The sequence below is a fragment of the Homalodisca vitripennis genome, unplaced genomic scaffold (genome assembly GCF_021130785.1).
Source record: "Homalodisca vitripennis isolate AUS2020 unplaced genomic scaffold, UT_GWSS_2.1 ScUCBcl_3797;HRSCAF=9552, whole genome shotgun sequence".
Lineage (NCBI taxonomy): Eukaryota > Metazoa > Arthropoda > Insecta > Hemiptera > Cicadellidae > Homalodisca > Homalodisca vitripennis.
This window is the reverse complement of record NW_025779931.1, coordinates 23,940-45,000: the sequence shown is the minus strand read 5'-3', so window position 1 is coordinate 45,000 and position 21,061 is coordinate 23,940. Positions and strand designations below refer to the sequence as shown.

The 21,061-nt window shown below is 31.7% G+C and overlaps 2 protein-coding genes across 2 annotated transcripts in view; both read left to right on the top strand.

Annotated features, from left to right (window-relative positions):
* Positions 1 to 5,168, top strand: part of LOC124372687 (ubiquitin-like protein 7) — a 19,680-nt gene extending 14,512 nt beyond the window's left edge. Inside the window, exon 6 of the mRNA XM_046831096.1 lies at positions 5,034 to 5,168. Coding sequence (XP_046687052.1) covers positions 5,034 to 5,168 — 135 coding nt within the window. The remainder of the gene's footprint in view (positions 1 to 5,033) is intronic.
* A 2,231-nt stretch (positions 5,169 to 7,399) lies between these two features.
* On the top strand, positions 7,400 to 20,650 carry LOC124372685. The gene is made up of 5 exons (XM_046831093.1): positions 7,400 to 7,497; positions 14,766 to 14,861; positions 18,073 to 18,150; positions 19,950 to 20,073; positions 20,636 to 20,650. The coding sequence occupies exons 1-5, from the start codon at positions 7,400 to 7,402 to the stop codon at positions 20,648 to 20,650; spliced, it is 411 nt and encodes a 136-aa protein (XP_046687049.1).
* The last annotated feature ends 411 nt before the right edge of the window (positions 20,651 to 21,061 follow it).

The window sequence follows — 21,061 nt, the reverse complement described above, 5'->3', positions numbered from 1 at the left end:
AATTTTTGGGGCCCCCCCCCAAAAAATTTTTTCCCCCCCCCAATTTCAAAAAGGGGGGGGGGAAAAAAAAACCCCCCCCCTTTTTAAAAAAAAAGGGGGTTTTCCCAAAAAATTTTTTTTTTTTAAATTTTAAAAAAAATTTTAAAAAAAAAAAAAATTTTTTAAAAAACCCCCCCCCCTTTTTTTTTTTTTTCCAAATTTTTTAAAAAAAACCTATTTTTAAAAAAAACCCCGGGGGGAAAAATTTTAAAAAATTTTTTTTCATTTAATTGTTTAAAAAGGGGGTTTTTTCCCCAAAAAAAATTTTTTTCTTTTTAAAAAACCCTCCCTTAATTTTTTAAATTTTTTTTTCCCCCAAAAAAAAAAAAAAAAAATTTTTTTGGGGGTTTTTCCCCCAAACCCCATTTCAAATTTAAAAATTTGGGGGGCCCCCCCTGGGCCCCCTTTTGGGGGTTTTTTTTTAAAAAAAAAATTTTTTTTTTTTAAAGGTTTTTTTTTTAAAAGGGTTTTTTAAAAATTTTTTTTTTTAAAAAAAAAAAAAAAGAAAAAAAATTTAATTAAATTAAAAAGGTTTTTGGGGGCCCCCCCCAAAAAAAAATTTTGGGGAAAGGGGGAAAAAAAAATTTTTTTTAAAAAAGGCTTTTCCCAAAAGGGGGCCCCCTTTCCCCCCCAAAAAAAAACCCCCCCCCAAAACCCCCAAACCCTTTGGGGAATTTTTTTCCCCCCCTTTTTTTTTTTTTAAAAAAAAAATTTTTGAAAAAAAATTTTTTTTTTAAAAAAATTTTTAAAAAAAAAAAATTTTTTTTTTTTGGGTTTTTTTTCCCCCCCTTTTTTTTTAAATTTAAAAATTTTTCCCCCCCCGGGAAAAAAGGGGGGGGTTTGTTTTTCTTTTAAAAAATTTTTTTTTTTAAAAAAAATAAAAAAAAAAATTTTTTTTATTAAACGGGGTTTTTTTTAAAATTTTTTTAAAATTTTTAAAAAAATTTTTTAAAAAAAATTTTTAAAAACAAAAGGGGAAAAAAAAAAAAAAAAAAAAAAAAAAAAAAAAGGAAAAGGGTTTTTTAAAAAAAAAAAAAAGAAAAAAAATTTTAAAAAAAAATTTTAAAAAAAAAAATTTTTTCCCCCCCCCAAAATTAAAAAAAGTACCCCAAAAAAAAAAAGGTTTTTTTTTTTTTTTTTGGGAAAAAAAACAAAATAAACCCCCCCAAAATTTTAAAAATTTTTCCCCTTTTTTTTTTCCCCCCCAAAAAAAAATTTTTTTAAAATAACTCCGTTATTTGGTACCACTCATTATCAAAAAATAAAACTATGAATAACTGAGCTGTTTCCATGTCAAACTAACACACTCAATATTAACAATCCCATTTTAGATTTTGCTAAAATTTGGTATACTCATAACGAGTGCTAAGAATAAAAAAAAAATACTACATTTTTTATTTCAAAACTGTTTTTGATGTGTAGTGTCCAAAAAGGTAACCAAAAAGACATGATCAGATTGTTTCTGTGGAACTCTCCTAATTAAGCTTAGACAGTTGGGGGACGTGTCATTTTGCAGCATCTTTATACTCTATCCAGTATATATAATGACATGAGTTATAATTTAAAGTTTTTGTACAGTGCATATAAAGATTTTGATTTAATCTTTTTCAAAGAGAAACATCATTTTAAATTTTTAATCTTTCTCCATAAATATACATAGTAGGCTACTGTTGTAAATATAAATATGGGACGAAGTTCTTTGTTTGAAACATTTCTGGTATTAGTTTTTTATATGTAGCCTGTTTAGACTGATTTTTAATACTTACATTTTTTATATGATATCTTTAAATTGAGGGGTTTCCAAAAAGTATGTAATTTAAAGAAGGCTTTTCAAAATATTCCTATAAATGATTATTACTATTGAAAAGTAACTGATTAAATATAAATAAGGGATGATGGTTGGTTTATTGTTAATACTTAAATATAATGATTATTATGCAGTCAAAACAAACAAGTCAAGACAAAAATAATTTATTTACACTGTGAACCATCATCACTTTTTGTCACATTTATATTTTACTGTTTTGTGTTGTATGTCACTGATTAGAGCATAAGAAATGCACAATGTACAGAAATATTCAGTAATGTACAATGTAATTCAGATCTTAACTTACTTTCTTAAAAGTAAAAAATTCATATCCCATCACAAAACAAAACTTCCCAATTTGAATTTAACACAACAGCACTGATATTATAGCATCGTTAAGGTAATAATTTAAAAGAATAACTCAGCAAAGTTTTTTATTAAGTAAAACAAAGACCCCATCCCTCTCCCACCCACACCCCCCATCCAAACTTGTTTGAGCTTGCCTGTGTGGTGTTTCTTGCTCACAAAGCTTGAGATCGGAGGTGATGGATATCACGGGGAAATATATTACAGGTTTTACTGTATTACCAGTTATGTGTTAAATCTTAAGTAGTTCAAACCACATAGACCATTGATAGATCCTGTGAAATGATATAGATCTTAATTAAAACTGTGAAGTTTTTTATTTGTTTAACCGTTGTAGAAGGACAAACTCAAACTAACTTCATGCTGGTAGTGACAATACTTTAGGGTGAATCCTGAGTTCAGGTGGAAATGAAATGAAAAATGTCTTTATTAGAGGCGAAGTTAGGACTATAAAGTCCTCTCTACCACTTAACCTTATAAAAATTAAACTAACATATATATGTATACATTTATAACTAAAATTTAGTCTATTTATTTACATTACATATTAAAATTAATCTTAAAATAAAAACAATCATTAATAATTAATGGTACTTTATACAAATTTACAATAATATCGCAAGACAATATACCAAGATGATCAATACAAAATACAAAACCAGGCACTTTTTCAACGCAACTCGGTCAAGGATAAAATAAAACCAAGGAAAGTTAACCAGTTAAAGATTTTTTCACCAAAATATGGATCGTCTGTCAAACAAGATTGATCTGGTTGTCAACCACCTTCAAGACATAAATCCTGATGTAGTCATTTTAAAGTGAAACATGGCCTTAACCAAACAAATCTAGAAAATACAATTATTAAAGGTTACAGACTTGTTGCTGACTTCTCTAGAAAAGAACACTTAAAGGGGGGTGTTGCTTATTTATTGTAATGAAAACCTAAATGCTGAAATAGCTAATCTAAACGCATCCCGGCATGGAATAGAACTTGTGTGTGAGTTAGCAGCAATCAAACTCATCCTGAAGAAAGAAGAGTTTTACATCCTAGGAGTCTATAGACCTGACCGCAACTTTTCAAGTTGCTTTAGAAGCTATTTCTAACTTCCTGGAAAACCATACCGACATGGAATGACCCTGTTGTCATAATGGGAGATATTAATGTGGACTGTCTCAAAACCCAGCACCAGGAAAAATGAAAAACGGGATCAAGAACTCCAGGAAAACTCCTCCTTAGCTACAACCTTCAACGCTTTAACCTTCCACCAACTAGGATAACTCCCAATAGCAGGACTTCAATTGACCTTGTTGCTACTAACTTTGGTCCAAATGAACTTTCAGTAGCAATAGTAAACAATCACATCTCAGACCCATACTGGACTGATATGCACTTTCTCTACATCTTCCAATATTGCTACTCCTGCAACAACTGAACGAAGACATATTTGCGACCAATCTCTGGGGATTCTGAGACTCCAGCTTGGAAAGGAGTCCTGGAATGAGGTTTACGACATTGCCAGTGCTGAGGAGGCATATTGTTGTGTTCTCTTCTATAATATCCTACCATCTGGATGTAGTGTGTCCTAAAAGGAAAATGCGCAATAAAAATAAACAAATGCAACATCAGGCCTAATGATCAAGAAACCATTCAAAAGAAAGAAATCTTTAAAACAGGCCTTTAATGCACATCAACTGAAGGAAATGCGGAGAAGCTAGCAAAGCTTATGCTGCTCTAAAGAAAAAAGAATATGACCTCCACATTAAAGCCTTACGAAAGCAGCAAAACTCAAACTTCATACAAGAGTCAGACAATAAAAGTAAGGCAGCTTGGAGTCTGATAAATGGTGAAAGAAGGCCTAAACAAACATCTCAAAGGACAACACAAACTATGCATCAATGGCACAGACACAACTGATCCTTCTAAAATTGCTGAACAACTCAACACATACTTTGTAAACGCTGCTGATCCATCCTTTTCTAACACAGCTCTGGGAACTTCAATGAACGCCTGAAACCCCTCACGACTTCGATCAAAACTTTGTGCTCTGGCCTACCAACCAAGAAGAAGTACTTAACTCCATAAAGTCCTTAAAAACAAAAATCGTCAGCCAGCTTTGATGAAATATCCTCAAAGATAATAAAAGCATGTAGGAATGAGCTAGCCCATCCTTTAGCCAACATAATCAACAAATCCTTTGCTCAAGGAATTTTCCCAAGCATGCTGAAAAGCGCTAAAGTCTACCCAAAGTTCAAAGGAGGGGAAACGAACAAACAAGAAAATTATAGGCCTATATCATGTTCTACCTACCTTCTCTAAACTTGTTGAAAAAATAGCGCTTGCAAAGATTGATGCATTTACTTGATTACCAACAATCTATTGCCAGAGAACAGCATGGATTTTATAGCAGGACGCTCCACATTAAACTGCTATCACAAGCATCACTGAATCCCTCATAAAAACCTTAGAACGAGGAGATTACAGCTATCTGCCATCTTTTTGGATTACAGTAAGGCTTTTGACAGCTTAAACCATGATATATTGTTACATAAGATGGAAAATATTGGCATTAGAGCAAATGCATTAAAATGGTTTAAGAGCTATCTATTCAACCGGACCCAAGCCGTGGAAATAACAACTACCACAAAACTGCAGAATTCTAAACATCACATCTAACCAAGAAGGCCATGTCAAGAGGAGTCCCACAAGGATCTATCCTAGGACCGATACTCTTCATTATATATGTTAGTGATCTGCCTAGCTACCTTCGTGGTTACTGCGGAGTCACTTATGTATGCAGATGATACAGTACTCCTCCTCCAGAACCAAACACCTGAAACCCTGGAGATAGAATCTTACATCGCAATCAGCATGGCCCAAGAGTACTGCTATGCTAATGATCTGGTCCTCAATGAGAGTAAGAGTCAGCAGATCTTCCTTGGAAGAAAAAGAAAATGAGGTAGCTGAAATACCAGAGCTAAACAGAGTGCAACAGGCTAAATACTTGGAGTGATCATAGATGATAAACTGTCATGGAACTCTCATGTCGACCAAACTTTGCATAAAATTAAGCTCTTCAATATATAGTCTTGAGAAGACTTAAGCAGGTGACCCATGCCAACACGGCTAAAACAGCATACTATGCTCTGTTTTGAGAGCCATCTGCGATATGGTCTGGCTGTTTGGGGAAGCTCCTCCAAAGGAAATCTTAAAAGAGTTTTGGTACTCCAGAAGAAGGCTATACGTATTCTCTGCAATCTTGGACCACAGGATTCCTGCAGGAACTCATTTAGAAATCTTAACATCCTTACGGTAGTCGGACTCTTTATCATGGAGGCAGTTACCTATGCAAGTAATCAAAAGCTGGCAAGAGGAGCTGACACCCACAACTTTGCAACAAGAAGAGCCAACAATTATGCTTTGCCTGTCCATCGGCTAAACATCTATGAGAAACAACCATCCTACATAGGTGCAAAATACTGGAACATTCTCCCAGATGAAGTCAAGGCACACACTAATCATCAACTAAGGAAGAGCGTCTACAAGTGGCTGCCTGGAAACGCCCCTTCTACAGTCTGGAGGGAGTTTGAATCTGGCAGCAATGAACTTGATTAGTTTAAATTGACCTAATTTGTTGAATTCTTTAATTATTGTTCTTTTTAATGTAGAATTTCACTTAATGACCAAACAAAAGTGATTAGGTTAAGATTGACTCATTACTGTTCTCAATGAATATGTAATAAAGATTTATGACTATGACACACACTCGCATTCATTCATACTTGCATGCAATTGCCCTAAGTACCCGCACTTCAAAGCCGCCAACCGCTATACCCTCTGAGTCCCCAGCATCAAGGCCCTGACCTCCACCCCAAAGCGAGCGCGCTTATCGATGGCTCTGATGTTCACAGGTAAAGCATTCCACAATCGACAGGCAGAAACTGTAAACGATTTGCTAAAGGTAGTTGTTCGATGAATTGGGATAGATAATAAGGATTTACCCCTCCTTATACTTTGTTTACTTATTTCAGACATAAATCAAGGACAAGGATATTCTTAACTGAACATTTCTATGTTTTCACTTTTTTAGGTATGCCCTTTGAGTAAATATCTAAACTGATTTATTTTAAAGATTTTAATACAAAAAACTTCCAGACTAACATCTATTCCAATGTAGTGTTATTTAATTATGTTAGAATTGATAGGATAGTACTTCAATTATCTTTTGATAAGGTATTTGTTCACTAATTACCTTGGCAAAATCTCCAATAAAAATAACCTTTTATCATTATTAAATAGTATAGTTTTGCACACAATTTCATAAGCTTTGCACGAGTATGAGCACTTCTGGTTTGAGTAAATTATATTTCTAACACCAATGTCGAGTTTTTCCTTTTTGCCATGTTCAAGAAAATATGTTAAAAAGTGTATATTTATGGCCATTGTAATTATTCCAGTCTTAGAACTTTTTTCTTCAGTTGAAAGTTGTCAGTAGCTGTTTTAGTATCAGATAAATTTTAATTATGAAACGTAAATATTACAATTATTTCATAATTCAATAATATTTCTAAGGAATTAAATACTAAAATTTACAATTAAAAAAATAATTTTTACTAAAACTTTTAATTTTTTTATCTTGATATTTTCTTACTTATGTGCTAAACAGTGGTTGCAGAAAAAATTTTAATAAGGAATCGTTATTACTGCCATAGCTTACTCTATGCTTTCAAGACTAAATGTAAAAAAAATTGAAAATTAGTGGTTAAATTAACTAAACATTTTGTTGTGCTCGTCATAAAACAATGTTTATACAGAACAGGTGATTACATTTGACCCATTGCATGCCACTAATAAATCCAAGACACTTAAAAAATCTTGTTTCTTAAAGTTCAAAGCTTTTTATTATAACTAAATTATAAAAGGTAAAAGCAAAAAAAGTATTAAAACTGGACGTTTTTACTTAAAATTAGCCTATTTATTTATAAAAATAAAGAACAATTTTCAAAACTGTTTAGTTCAAATCAATTTCAATGTAAAATGTAATTAAAAGCTTAATTACATTTTACTATAAACAAGATAAAATATTTCACACTAATCACAACACTACCACACGATGAAGAATACCGGTAATAAAGAGATACGTAGTGGACTTGACTCATGACAACCGAGAGAAAGTGGTAATACACGCCATGGATATGTTTGGATATGGCTTTGTAGGAGACACAGAACTGACGGAGGAGGTGTTTGGAGTTAGACAAAGGGCGCTAAAGTCCCCCATTGCCACTGAGTGAAGGTCATTTATAAATACTTCCTTGGTAACCGCAAAAAAACACGGAGCATGCACCGGGCATTTCAAAGACCTTTTGTGAACTAGAACCTCTCCAAGAGACATAATCTATAATATCGGATTTAACTGTATTTGGCGTTTTGGTCAAAGTCTGCTATACTAGTTTTTTTATATATCCGTCTATGGCGTCAGAAGGGTAAACAGGCTCTTTCAGTATTAGAGGCGCATACTAATGAAAACAAATCAGAGATTATTATAATTGGTACAGCCATTCTTGAGTTATTCTTGGCTTAACTAACCAGGCTTTGTTTTATGTGCCAGGGTTTTTTTTTTCAACCTCTGATCTCACACCATGGACAAGCAGATTCATGTCATGTCTGCGGTGTGCGCAGTAGTCGGTCGCGCACCTCCTCTGCTAAAACATTTGTCACTATCAAGTTCAAGTAGTCAGTTTGCGCATTGGTCAGGTTATGGAGCTCTCTTGGTCATTTTCTTGAACTTGTTATTTTTGAGGTTAACCACTATTTAAAACGTTTCATTTTCAACACAGGTAAAATTGTGTAGATTTGTTAATTTATCATAACCCGCAACTGCTTGTTTTAACGTGCAAATCATCAGGGTGCTTTTGCTTCATAGTGGCAACGAATGACAACAAACCAACCAATACAGAACTGCTCAGGAGCTTTACTATTGAGGCAACTGATCACATCGGGACTACTGTAATAGAAACTTTGTACTGTACTTGTCAGTCTGCAAACCGAAAGTACCCAGTACAGGTTACTGTTACAGATACTTTACACGTTTACCGCCTTAAACAATGCCTTTATATAACATAAGAAATATAACATTTTCAAACTATCACTCTGCTTCACTATAGTTGAATCATAAGTAGAAAGAAATTGTGAGGCCATAAGAAACAGTAGTATCGCACACTGATGTAAACAGTATTATGTTGTTTATTCAAACTATAGTTCCATAATTTAAGTGCTATTCATACACTAATTTAATTATAACTATATAATATATTCTCATTATTTTAAAACTGTAAATTTTAACAATAATATTTAACAATGATGATAAAGTTGATTTTGATTGGAAACTTGTTTGTCTGAGGTAATTAGTGAACAATTACCTTATCAAGAAGACAGTGCAGTCTTATCCTATCATGGCAAACCAATTAAACAACAGCATATTGGAGTAATAGTTAGTCTGGAAGTATGTTGTATTTAAATATTCACTAAATAGGTGTAAAGCTGTACACAATCATAGTTACAGGTGGGTATAAATCTTATACAGTAGTTGGAAGTTATATCAGGTACATATATAGTAACTTATTTGGTTATGATTTGTTTATTTTTTTATGAACGTTGTTTACAAGTTGTAGACATCCGTAGGTATAAAATTAGACACCAAATTCATATATGGCATTTTACATTGTTTGCTGTATTAATATACTTTCGCTTACATTAATTAAAAAAATGTTTTGCAGCTAAACTTCATTAATAATGTTAAGAAATTTTACTATACTTTGAATCAAGTAACACTTAAAACAACGGCAGTTTATTGCAAATTGAAAACTCAATTAAATATATATTCGGTACAAGTTTCTCATACTTATATCATAGATAGTTTAGTTATTTAAAAATCTTTATTTACGAAAGAAAAGATTAATACAACTCCTATGAAGGTATTCTTACATAACTTTCAATAATTTATTAGAAACCCAGATTGCCTATATATATAACCAAAAATTATGTAACATTTACAAACTATCACTATAAATTGTAATAAATGCCGTTCTACTTAAGATATACTAATACTTGGATTTTAACGCCTCCCGAGTGGTGAAAGACGCTGCAGCGTCTATTAAATCTCCGTCCCGCGAGTGGCAAAGACGCTCTAGCGTCTATTAATGCAAGCCTCTCTTGTTCCGGTATTTCCGATGTTTATACCGCGACTTAAACGCTATATATTAGGTGATGGTTAGAAAGACCAGATTCTAAACTTTAATTTGATATAGCATTTAGATATGCTGGTACTAATGGAAACTCCTTACAAACGGTTCAATCCACCTACTGTACTACCTCCTGGGACCAAGTGTAGGTTTTCTTCACAGGATTGCTTATTTACCAGACTTTGTTGCAGTGTGTGTACACACCAAAAAAGGGGGTAAAAGTCACTTCTGGTGCCCAACTTGTAATTTTGGGTTCATAGGGAGTGTTTCCCTTACCTGGAACATTATTGGAGGCCTCTAAAACCAGGAAGAATGATGAGGAATGAGGTTGGCTTCTGATACTGACTAAAATGCAGTAAAAAAACGTGTACATTAAAAGTTTTGATCAGCAAAATAGTGCGTTGTTTTTAGAAATAATACATATAACGGATACATATTTTTGTTCAGAATTAAATTTTAAACAAAATGGCTATTTTGGATTTGTGTTAAAAAAATTAAGTTTAGGAACATTTACTCAGCCTAATATAAAAACAAAAAAATTTGAATTTTTATTTTTGGGAATTCAACCTATTGGTTTTTTTACACCAATCCAAGGTAAGTGTTTCATATTAATTACCATTCTACTTTGTGTGTTATGAAGTTTAAATCGATGTATGATATGTCATACTTATATAATATACAGGATTTTATATAAATTTTCTTTTGCGAACATACAAAATCAGTAAAAATGTCCCGCCACTTGGAGAAAAAAGTACCGCCACTCGGAGGGTTAAAGGTATTTATTTGCAAACTTAATCATTTTTTTAAAATGTATAAAAAAAATAATTTGCGTGTTTGAAAATTGTTTGTACTTCATTAATGCAAGGACAATAATAAAAAATAAGGTTGCATCACCACCATACTGAAATATCTTTTCTTTACTAAACCACTTATCTATGCCTCTCAAAAATAATGACAAAACTTCTTAGGAGAATCAGTATATAATTTAATAATACAAATATATTACAGTACATTTAATTTAAGTTTGAGTAGTAAAATAGGGTTATTAGCCCTAACTTCACCTTTTTAATAAAGGCATTTTGTAATTGAAATAATATACAGTAATCCCTTTTATGAATACACTTATATTTTCATTACTTTATACAATTTTATAATCCCAAAGTATTTGTAGTGAAAAAGGAATGTTATTGTTAATAAGGACAGGAAAATAACATGACAGAAAAGTCTAAATTGTCTAATCGTATGAACGATGAAGGTTGATGAAGTTAATTGGAAGGTATGGACTAATTGAGTCTACGATGTGCTTGGAGTAGTTCATAGACTGTCACAATCACGTGCACTAAAGTACAGGTAAGTCTCTTCATGATGCCACTATAGTTGAATTATAAGTAGAAAGAAATTGTAAGGGCATAAGAAAAAAAATACTGTAGTATCGCACAATAGCATAATGTTATTTTATTGTTTATTCAGCTATAGTTCCATAATTTAAGTGTTATTCATGCACTTATTTTATTAAAACTGTATAGATACTCGTAATTGTAAAAATTGTAACATTTAACAGTTATATGTATCATTTAACGATTATAAGTTAATTTTGATTGGAGTTTTGTTGTCTGAGGTAATTAGTGAACAATTAACTTATCAAAAGATAGTGCAGTCTTATCCTATCAAGGCTCACCAATTAAAAAACAGCATATTGGAGTGAATGTTAGTCTGGAAGAATGTTGTATTCTAATCTCTACTAAAAAGGTTTAAAGCTGTTCACAAAATACGTACAGTTAGGTATAAATCTTGTACAGTAACCGGAAGTTATATCAGGTACATATAGTACATTATTTGGTTTATGATCTGTTTTTTTTTTTTTTTTTTTTTTTTTTTTTTTTTTTTTTTTTTTATGAATGTGTTTACAAGTTCTAGAAATCTGTAGATATAAACTTAGACACTAAATTCATATATGGCATTGTTATATTACCTGCTTAATTAATCTTGTACTTCACTTGTGTTAATTAAAAAAAATTTTATTTGCAGCTAAAATTCAAATTTTTTAAGTACTTCCCTGTAGGACCACTAGATTGGAGGAAATAAATATACAAGGCATGATTTTAAGTAAGTACCAATTTGAAATTCTACTACTGCAGTCAGTGCCCAGGCTTGGCACTGTCTAACTACAACTGTTAGCAATGCCACGAACGCAAATACTGCAAATATTCATCATTTTTTACATCTATTAATGTTTATGTCAAATGCCCCTATCAATTGAGCATCCCGCCAACTGTGAAGTACGAGCTTGTTATTTGTTTTTTTTTATGCCAAAGCTGTGAAAGCAGTTAAAATTCATCAGTGTAAGGAAAAAACATGAGGGAAGAAGTGGGTATCAAAGGGGTAAAGAGCTTTAAAAGATGGATGAAAGAATGTTCATGATGAGAACGTAGTAGTGTACAACCCTCCATGATCACCAATGGTTTGATGCTGAAAGTGAATGATGATGTGAAAGTGACCAGAATATTTTACAATTATCAGAGTTTCCTCAAGTTTCAAGAAGTGTTCCTTTGGAATTTTTAAACTATAGAAAAGAAATGTTTTTGCTATATGACAATATCCATCTGCGTGTGACAAAAAGGAACACCAGATCTCATCACAGTATTTTGTTAGGAACTTGATAATCTCTTCAAAAACAGCTTGGATTTAGCGCCCAGTGACTACCATTTGTTTTATCACCAGAAGAAGAATCTTGGAAGGTCAGCCCAGCAAGGATGACAATAGCAACAAAAAGATTGACAATGCAGGTCACTGTTCAATCAGGCAGGTTGTTTTTGGATATAATAAATGCCTTAATATTGATGGACGTTATGTAGAAAAGTATATAATAGTGTGTGGGCTTTCTTAAAAAAATAAAATTGTCACGAACATTTTTGCTTGACAATTTTAATATCTCAAAACGGTACTTATTTGAAAAACATGCCTTCTACTAGTAACTAGTTCAAACTATTTAATTTTTAAATAGTTGTTAGGGACATAGTTGCAAAGTACATGATACTTGCGAGGATATGGTAGAAGAAACTTATAGAACTTAAGAATGGGATCCACAGTTTTTACAAAAATTCTGTATTTGAATGCACAAGATTACAAAAATACAAGACTGTTCTATTCCCCCTCCAAGAAATATGATTGATGGGTTTGGCTTCCAAACTCAGATCTTGTGTACACTACTGATTTGCTGTTATATAAGAGCTAAAGTTTCCAAACAGATTGCTTTACATGTTATTCAAAGAATACAAAGCGAATATATCATCAGGTAAGACATTAGTTAATACATTTAATATTATAAGTATTATATTATTAATAATTATAGTATTAATATAGTAAAAGTTTTACATATGCAATAATTATGATGATCCATAAAGGCAAATAAATAAAACACTCTAAAAGAGAATTGAACTAAGTGAGCCACATATAGATTAGATCTCAGCTAGTTCACCTCTCATTTAAATTCTTGCTTTCTTTGTGAGTAACAATATTTTTAATAAATTGTATAAAATAATATTTATAATAAATAAACGTAAGTATATCAGATTTTTTTTATTATAGAAGTATAATATTATGATAAAAATGTTTTAAATCGTTAAAAATACACGATCATGTTTTGTTTAACACACATTTTAATTATGGGATATTTCGATGATTGAACAGAGTTCACGATTAGTAAAAATAAATTTATTTGCTACTTAATATTATTAATTTGTACAGTACTTATTGTTTAAGACCACACAAATACATAAAAATTTACCATTTTGCATCTTCTAATATTATAATTGTAATTTAGAAATTCGGAATTTTTTTTAATTAGCTTTGATTATGTGATTCAGATAAATATGTTTAATCTAAACAAGAACAATAAATAAGGCAAAGGTCACACAAGAGATAGGCCTAGGACTAACAGTGTGTAAACTATTGGGTACTTTACTACACAGCTCAGCAATTAATTAAGGGTTATTCCATCTTTATGAACATCATTTTCAAGGTACTTGATTGTTATTTAGAATTGATTGGCCCCATAACTTTATAGGTACACATCCACAAATGTATTTTTTTATTTGGAATTTTACATTAAATTTTTATTTTTAAAAGTTAGTATAATTTATAGTAACAATGTTTTCATTAGACTATTAATTAGTTATCCATGCCAATTTGATTACATTTTCTTTTAGAACTTTAGTAATGGCAGGTAAAACGAAACTTATATTTTCTAAGTTTGTTTGACTATATATTAATTTAATGCTCTAACACTTATAATTAAATTTGATGTTTTATGAATAAAACTAATTCTTCTAATCCCAATGCCAAACTGAGATCAGGAAGGAACCACTTGTAGCTAGATAAGGAAGTACCTAAAAGTCTGTTTAGTGGTGTATGTAGAGCAGCTAGAGATTAATTTGAAAGGGATTATTTATAGACATCCTTCATTTAGTTCATAATATTTTTTATTTTATTACAAATTTGCCTAGAGGAGGATTTCATTCTTCCTCCCTCCCCTTTATTATGACTGCATATTTGATTTAATATATATGCCCTTGTTGTTATATGTTAAGTCACCTGATGATAATGTATTCACCAGTGTACAGAGATAGTGGAAAGATAAACTGTGTGATAAAACAACATGCTTATCCCATTGTTAGAGTAAGAACTGATAAAATTGGCTATTTTTACACTCTTCAGTTGATGATGCTCAAAGCTTAGTCTGGTCTGTAAGTTCATAGTCACCACATCAGTAACTATCTATTCAAATTGCCTTGCAGGTAAACATGGTCTTGATTTGAAACTAATTATAGTTAGTAGTAGCAACTGTTTCTAGTATAACTTATATTTTTGGTATGAAATCTTTCCCAACCAAAGGATTCATTGTCAGCACAAAAAAAATATTTCTAACAAGTATATGGCTATTGTTTGCAATGTATGAATTAAGTAATTTTAGACATAGTTTTGTTGTATTTAAATAAAAACTATGCATGTTACATGGAGTAGTTTCCCCAAGATGTTTTATTTGTTGTTTATTTTTCTCAGACATACAAAAATATTTAATCAAATTGGCATTTTAGGATATTGTAAAGTTTTTAAGACCAAAACTTTTGCTTTAAATATTTATAAATAACACTATATCTACAAGAAAAGTGAATGAAAGATAAAACACTTGTGATTGCTATTACTGGTTGAAGAAGAGGGAAAAAGAAAAATAATATACTTTATAACGTAAAATAATATTTCATAAATAATAATCCGTGAATAAAATTAATCATATCGATGTATTGACAACTAGGAATCCACTCTCTCGTCAATATGGATTAGCCGATTATAAAGGAATAATTGGAACAGCTGCAAGTACGGCTTCTTTCATTCTCCTTCTATCTCCATCGTAAGTACATATATTTGCATATTTTTTACATTTTCAGTTTCTTAATATCTCGCCATGTGAAAGCTACATGGAGTGAAACTTGGAAAATAAAAAGTTATCAATACAATTTTTTTATTTATGTACAAATAAAAAAGCTAAACAAAACGCGGATAAGTTCATAATTTTATTATTTTTAATTTTCCTCTGGTTTCTAACAAAAAAACCCATATATAACACTAATTACTTACCATTAAGCATATATATTTCTTTAATATCTTAAAAATATGGTGCGCAAAGACAAAAACCAGTGTATCATTCGGGGAGTTTCTTAATATCAGTCATAGGGTTAAATGTTTTTATTGGTTATTCAGAAAAAAATCTCATATTTCTTATACATAACCATTTAAATATGTAAAAAATACTCTTTTCAACAAAAAGCGTTTGGATACATTTAAAATGAGACATTTTCCATAATTTAAAAATAAAAAAATAAAGCTGCCAAAGTGTTTGAAGTTTAAGATGTTCTGATGGAACAAAACAAGATTGTTTTACTACAGCCAGTTCTTAAGTTTATTTACACTTTGCAATGCATAATTTCAACTGCATTGACTTTATACGTACTGGTTTTCAATGCATTTCAAAACATGTGCTATTCAATTGTGCTATTCAAAACATAGGTCAACTTCAATTGTGATAATTTTTACATTATATGATATTAGAAACTACTATTTTCCTGCAATTTCTTTCAGGTTTATATTATTTGTTTTGCTAATATATTCTTAAATTACCATTAATATTAAAAATCAAATTTTGACTGGTTGTAATACTATTTAACTTAAAAGACCACTGACAATGTTGTGTGGCAAGTTAAAATCTACAGGTATGTGTAAACATTTGTCATCGGTTGGTCTCCAAAGGACTAATTTCCTTGCCAGTAACCATTCTTAGATACAACAACATTTAAATGGCTACTTTATATTCACAATCAGTGACCAAAAACCTTGTATAATACTTGAAGAACAAATATTTTAATATATGCATCCAGCTTAATTAGTCATACCCAGAATACACACATGTTTACGGAAAAAAACATGTTCAACAGTCTCAAAACAAACATCACGGATGGTTCTGAGAGGAGTATGTTGAGTTTGTAATGGTTTTAAAAACTTTAATTTACACTAAAATTGTAGTGTTATTTAGTTATAAAAATGTATAGAAACATTAATATTATAATTATTTAACAATTCTGGATCAAGATTATACAGTAGAACCCCTCATATCCGGCCACCACGGGACCGAGCCCCTGGCCGGATAACGATTCGGGCCGGAATAAACCAACCTACAGTACACAGCACTTGACGAAACAAAACAATTGTACTGTACTGTACTAACCGCACTGGAAATAATCAACGAACTGTTTACAGGTTAAACCTATTAGCTCAACTGAGGACAACACAGGAAAATGTAAACAAATAGATACACCAAAATAACGCAAGAGTCGTGGGAGACTAGTGCGTGCAGCTGCGCGTCTGTAAGCCGTGGTAAATAAATTTCGATATTGCCTTCCGGGAAGTGGCTGGATAAACCGAGGTGCGGTAAAACCGAGGCCGGTTATGAGGGGTTCTACTGTAATATGATTTATTTTTCCTATTTCCATCTAATTAGTTAAGTTGTGGTAATAATTCACAATTCATACACAGACATTTTACTCTAGAATCTTTCATCTTGTGTATGTTTTTGTTCATATGAGATGTTATTTGAGTCTATTAAATTTGTAATATATAATTTCTGTTGAAAACTTAGTAAATTACATGCTGTTATGTTTAGGTTCAGGTTGACTACTGAAAGTCAAATAAATCAAATCAATCAAATCAAAAATTCTTTATTAACATATACATTGAGTACAGTTTTGGCGTCAAATGACTTAACCACAAAGTAATACTTTAAAATAATGCTATAGGTTGTTTTTATAATTACAGTTAGTTGAGTAAAACTTTACTTAAAAATAGTAAATCTAAAATTAAACTTATTTAATGTAAGGGAATAAATTATCTTCACGTGAAGAATTAAATCTTTCCAAAACAAAAAGTAGATAGAATGGCATATTTTTTCTAAAAAATAATGCTTTCAAAAATTTATAAAATAATTTTTTCCTAATAAATAAACTTACTTAAATTTTAATCATTTACAAACACATTCATGACATATTGTTTCAAACAATCCAAAAAACTTACAAACAAAAACATTCTTTAAACATATAAATTGTATAAAAATAATCCTCTGGCTTAATCAGATATTAAGCAGGAAGATTTTGTAAGAACTGAAATATTAAAATCGTTTATTTTATACATAGAGGTCTGCAACTACATTAATATAAAAACAATTTTTCTCCAGACCCTTACTTAATACAGCTTTGAATTTAAAAATTTGAATGGCTTCCATTTTGAAACAAAATGGCATATCAAGCTGGCAAATGAACTTAGTCGAAATATTAAAAGATATATTTTTGTACCAAGTTTGAACTAGTTTCAATATTTCTAACACCAGTTCTAGTTAATCAAAAAATACTCATGGGACTTACCTCTAATCAATATCTTAAAAACTGCTCAAGATATAACAAATTATTTATTACAAAAAAATTAGAGAATCTTATATGCATTTCAAAACACTATTTTACTTTTCTCTAGGTCCATAAATAATAAGTTTTTATTTTTAGTTTTGTTTGTGTTAATTGTGGTTTTCTTACTTGTTAGTAAAATGGCCACCATTTTGGAACAAAATAGTGTACCAAGCTAGCCAACAAACTTCACCAAGATATTAATACATATATTTTTGAAGGGGGATGGTTTTTGGATCTGGGGCTTATGTTCTGCTATGAGGACAATAAAACTGTAATAGGCAGATGTTTCATACAAAATCGACCTAATCAATTTGGCAAATTGTTTGCCAAACTTGTATTTTAGTAATTTTAATAGACTCTGTTTAGGAGGATATAGTGCAGGAATTTTTAACATACAGTACCAGTGGATTGGTATAACTAATTTACTATTAAAACAAGTATTAAATATAAGCTTAGAGAACCAAATTAATTTAACATATTTATATAATTCTGATTAGATTTTCACCATGCATATATCTTGACGTTTACATATGTCAATTGAAAGATCATTCCATTAAACATATAAATAATAATTGATTGTAATGTTCATAACTAATTCATTCCTGTTTTTAGGATTCTCTGTTTGAAAATATGGAAGAACAAATCTTCAAAGAATGTTCCATTCCCTCCACTAATGGAAGCAATGGCCAGGTAAGTAATTTAGTTTAGTTTTACCTAGTAGTACTAAATCTTAAATATGAAGGTTTATTTTAATACTCCTGTTTAATTTACTACAGTCTAAATATTATTATACCAGATAAAAACATTGAATTATAAAAGAGTATCAATTTTAATCAGAACTTTATGGAAATATTAGCAATTACCCGTGGTTTTACACGAAGTTTCTTACTCGATAACAGGAACACAATGGGCATATCCTTTTTAAATGGCATACCAAACACTCCTGAGATAATTGATGGTTACTGAAAGATATTCTAATCTTTACTTTGGACAAAAGCATTTACTTTTGGCTGGCCATAGTAATCTACTTCCAGTCCATTGTATTTTTAATGCCATGGTTTGAGTTTACCTTATTGGACTGAATCAAGAAAATATGTACATACTTAGGTCTGAAAACCATACTTTGGTTTAAAAATGTATTGTGGCCATTGTAATCTACTCTATTCTTAGATGTTTTTATGCCACAGTTGAATATGCTTTGTTTCCCCGACCAAGAAAAATAAGTACTGTACCTATGCAGGTCTGAGAAGCCTACTTCGGTCAAAAAACTTCTGGCCATTGTAACTTTATGGTTCCATCCAGTATAAGCCATCCAGTTCTATAAATTGAGGCACAGTAAAAGTAAGTGCTAGGACACTGTGATGTGGCAGGCGGTTACTGTGTTCGGTAAAGTGAACTTATTGTCTCTCTTACTCACTGCATTGATATGAGCAAGTAATGAGTTGCTGTCTCTGTGCAGTTCAGCTCATTAGAACCACAAATATAGTCTGCTTTCCAAGTGCAGCGCTGCACTTTTTTTGGTTTCTCTTAGCACTAGAAGCTTATAAATTGCACCTAGTCTTATAAGGACCTTTGCGCTGCTTCCGGAGCGACAGGATATTCAGGATGGGTAAGGTTGGGGGTATGGGCCGCCTCCTATCGAGATCCATGAGGAAGAATTTAAGGCACTAATCTCAAAATCATCCCCTTGAAGATAAGGGAGGGTCAGCTCTAAAGCAGTCTCTCCAATCAAAGCAGGCAGAGGTGGCACCACCCTTGTGGAGGCTAGCAAGAACCTCCGACACTTAGGGAACGAACCCCACCAACTCCAATACTCATCTCCCGCAGTAGACTAGACCTATTGATTAACCCTTGCACCTCCGAATTTTGACATTTGCGGTTAGTGATGTGCTGCTCCTGGACATCACAAGGTTGCCCAGATTTAAGTGATACATCGGTTTTTTGCTGTGCCCAGTAGTAGGTTCAACTGGAAGGTATAAACCAACCAGAAGTGATCCATGCTGAGGTTCGCAGAGTGACTTTAAATTAATTATTAACAGAGAGGGTAGTTGTTTTTTCTTGAAAGCTTGCAAATATCATGGAGGGAGACAGAACATGCGTACACACTAATAGCGGTGCAGTCCTAGTGGGTAGACATAAGAACTAACTGAACTAATTCCCCGGACCCCATAGTATCAAATAGGATTTTCCATACATTGTATATTTACTAGTTGAATTTGGGGCTAAAAAGTCCTCTCTGAGACTTAAAAGTGGGTATCAGTGGCTTAAAGGTGAAACATCATCAAAATCTGGGCGAGCAGACTTGTTCAGTGGTCAACCATACAAGTAGCAGCCATGGTCGCCATTACTTGACTTGGTCACCTTATAACCACTGTTCCCACCGACATGGACATTCGCAAACAACTGCAACTGAGCCACTGTGGTTACATAAGTTTATTCTATGTCTATGAAAATCAAAGTGCTTACCATCTACTCACATTGTGTTCCAGGAGTATCCTCATGTTTCAGCAGGGACTTGTCATGGGGGTTTGGCCAATCGTTGTCACTCACTCCATTGGTCTACTGCTCAACCTGTGTTATTTAACAATATACCTCACCTTCACCAAAGATAAGGTATTTTCAACTTACTTGTTAAAAGAGAACTATATTGATTGTGTCTATAATTTTAGACTAAAATTATAAAAATTATGCTTATAATTCCAATACGAAAATTATATTTTTTAAACATATTTATACCCTTATCCAATATTTTGATTTATTTCAATACATTGTTTGTAATGGTGACAAAATTGATTTCAAGAACTTCCATAGTAGTGATGTCTTAATCACCATCAAATTTTCAATTTTTACAATTTTAAAACACATGCATAAATACTAATAGCTGTGAAAGGCAAATGTTTGGTCAGTAAGTCAACCATTCATCTTATCACCCAATTTTAAAATATTGTTCTTTAACAACTTTAACATTATTGACATTTTTTAATCAGACTATGTATCAGTCTAAGTATGAAATGATATATGTTTATCGCTTATAAATTAATAACTTAATACAGTATTGTATGTTTACTTAACATGTATTGTAAAAACTGTCTTAATTTGAAAATGGCGAAAGACAAATTGACATTAAATGGCAGACAATAGTACCAGTGGCATAACTAGAACTTGGGTTTTGCAGGGTGAATCTGATTGAAAAGCACATCACAATGGGGAGGGATTTGGAATAAATTAGATAGGCTTAATTTAAAGTAAAACATTTCACACAGTATGTTTATATTTATATTATACTAGCTATATCCCGCGGCTTCGCACGCTTTTCGTAAGCTTTGCCCGAGTATGTGCACTTCTGGTTCAAGTGAATTATATTTCCAGTGCCGATTTCGAGATTGCCTTGTTGCCACGATCAAGATAATCTGTGTATGTTTATAGCCATCATACACTTACATGTAATTTATTATAAAGTGGTCTAACACTCAAACTTTAAGTTCAATCAGAAATATATCTTCAAAGACAAATATACATCATAACTTCAATATAGTGTTTGGTTATTTAATATACATAACTGTCTCGTATTGCAGTTTTTAGTTTGCAGGCGCTTTGAAAA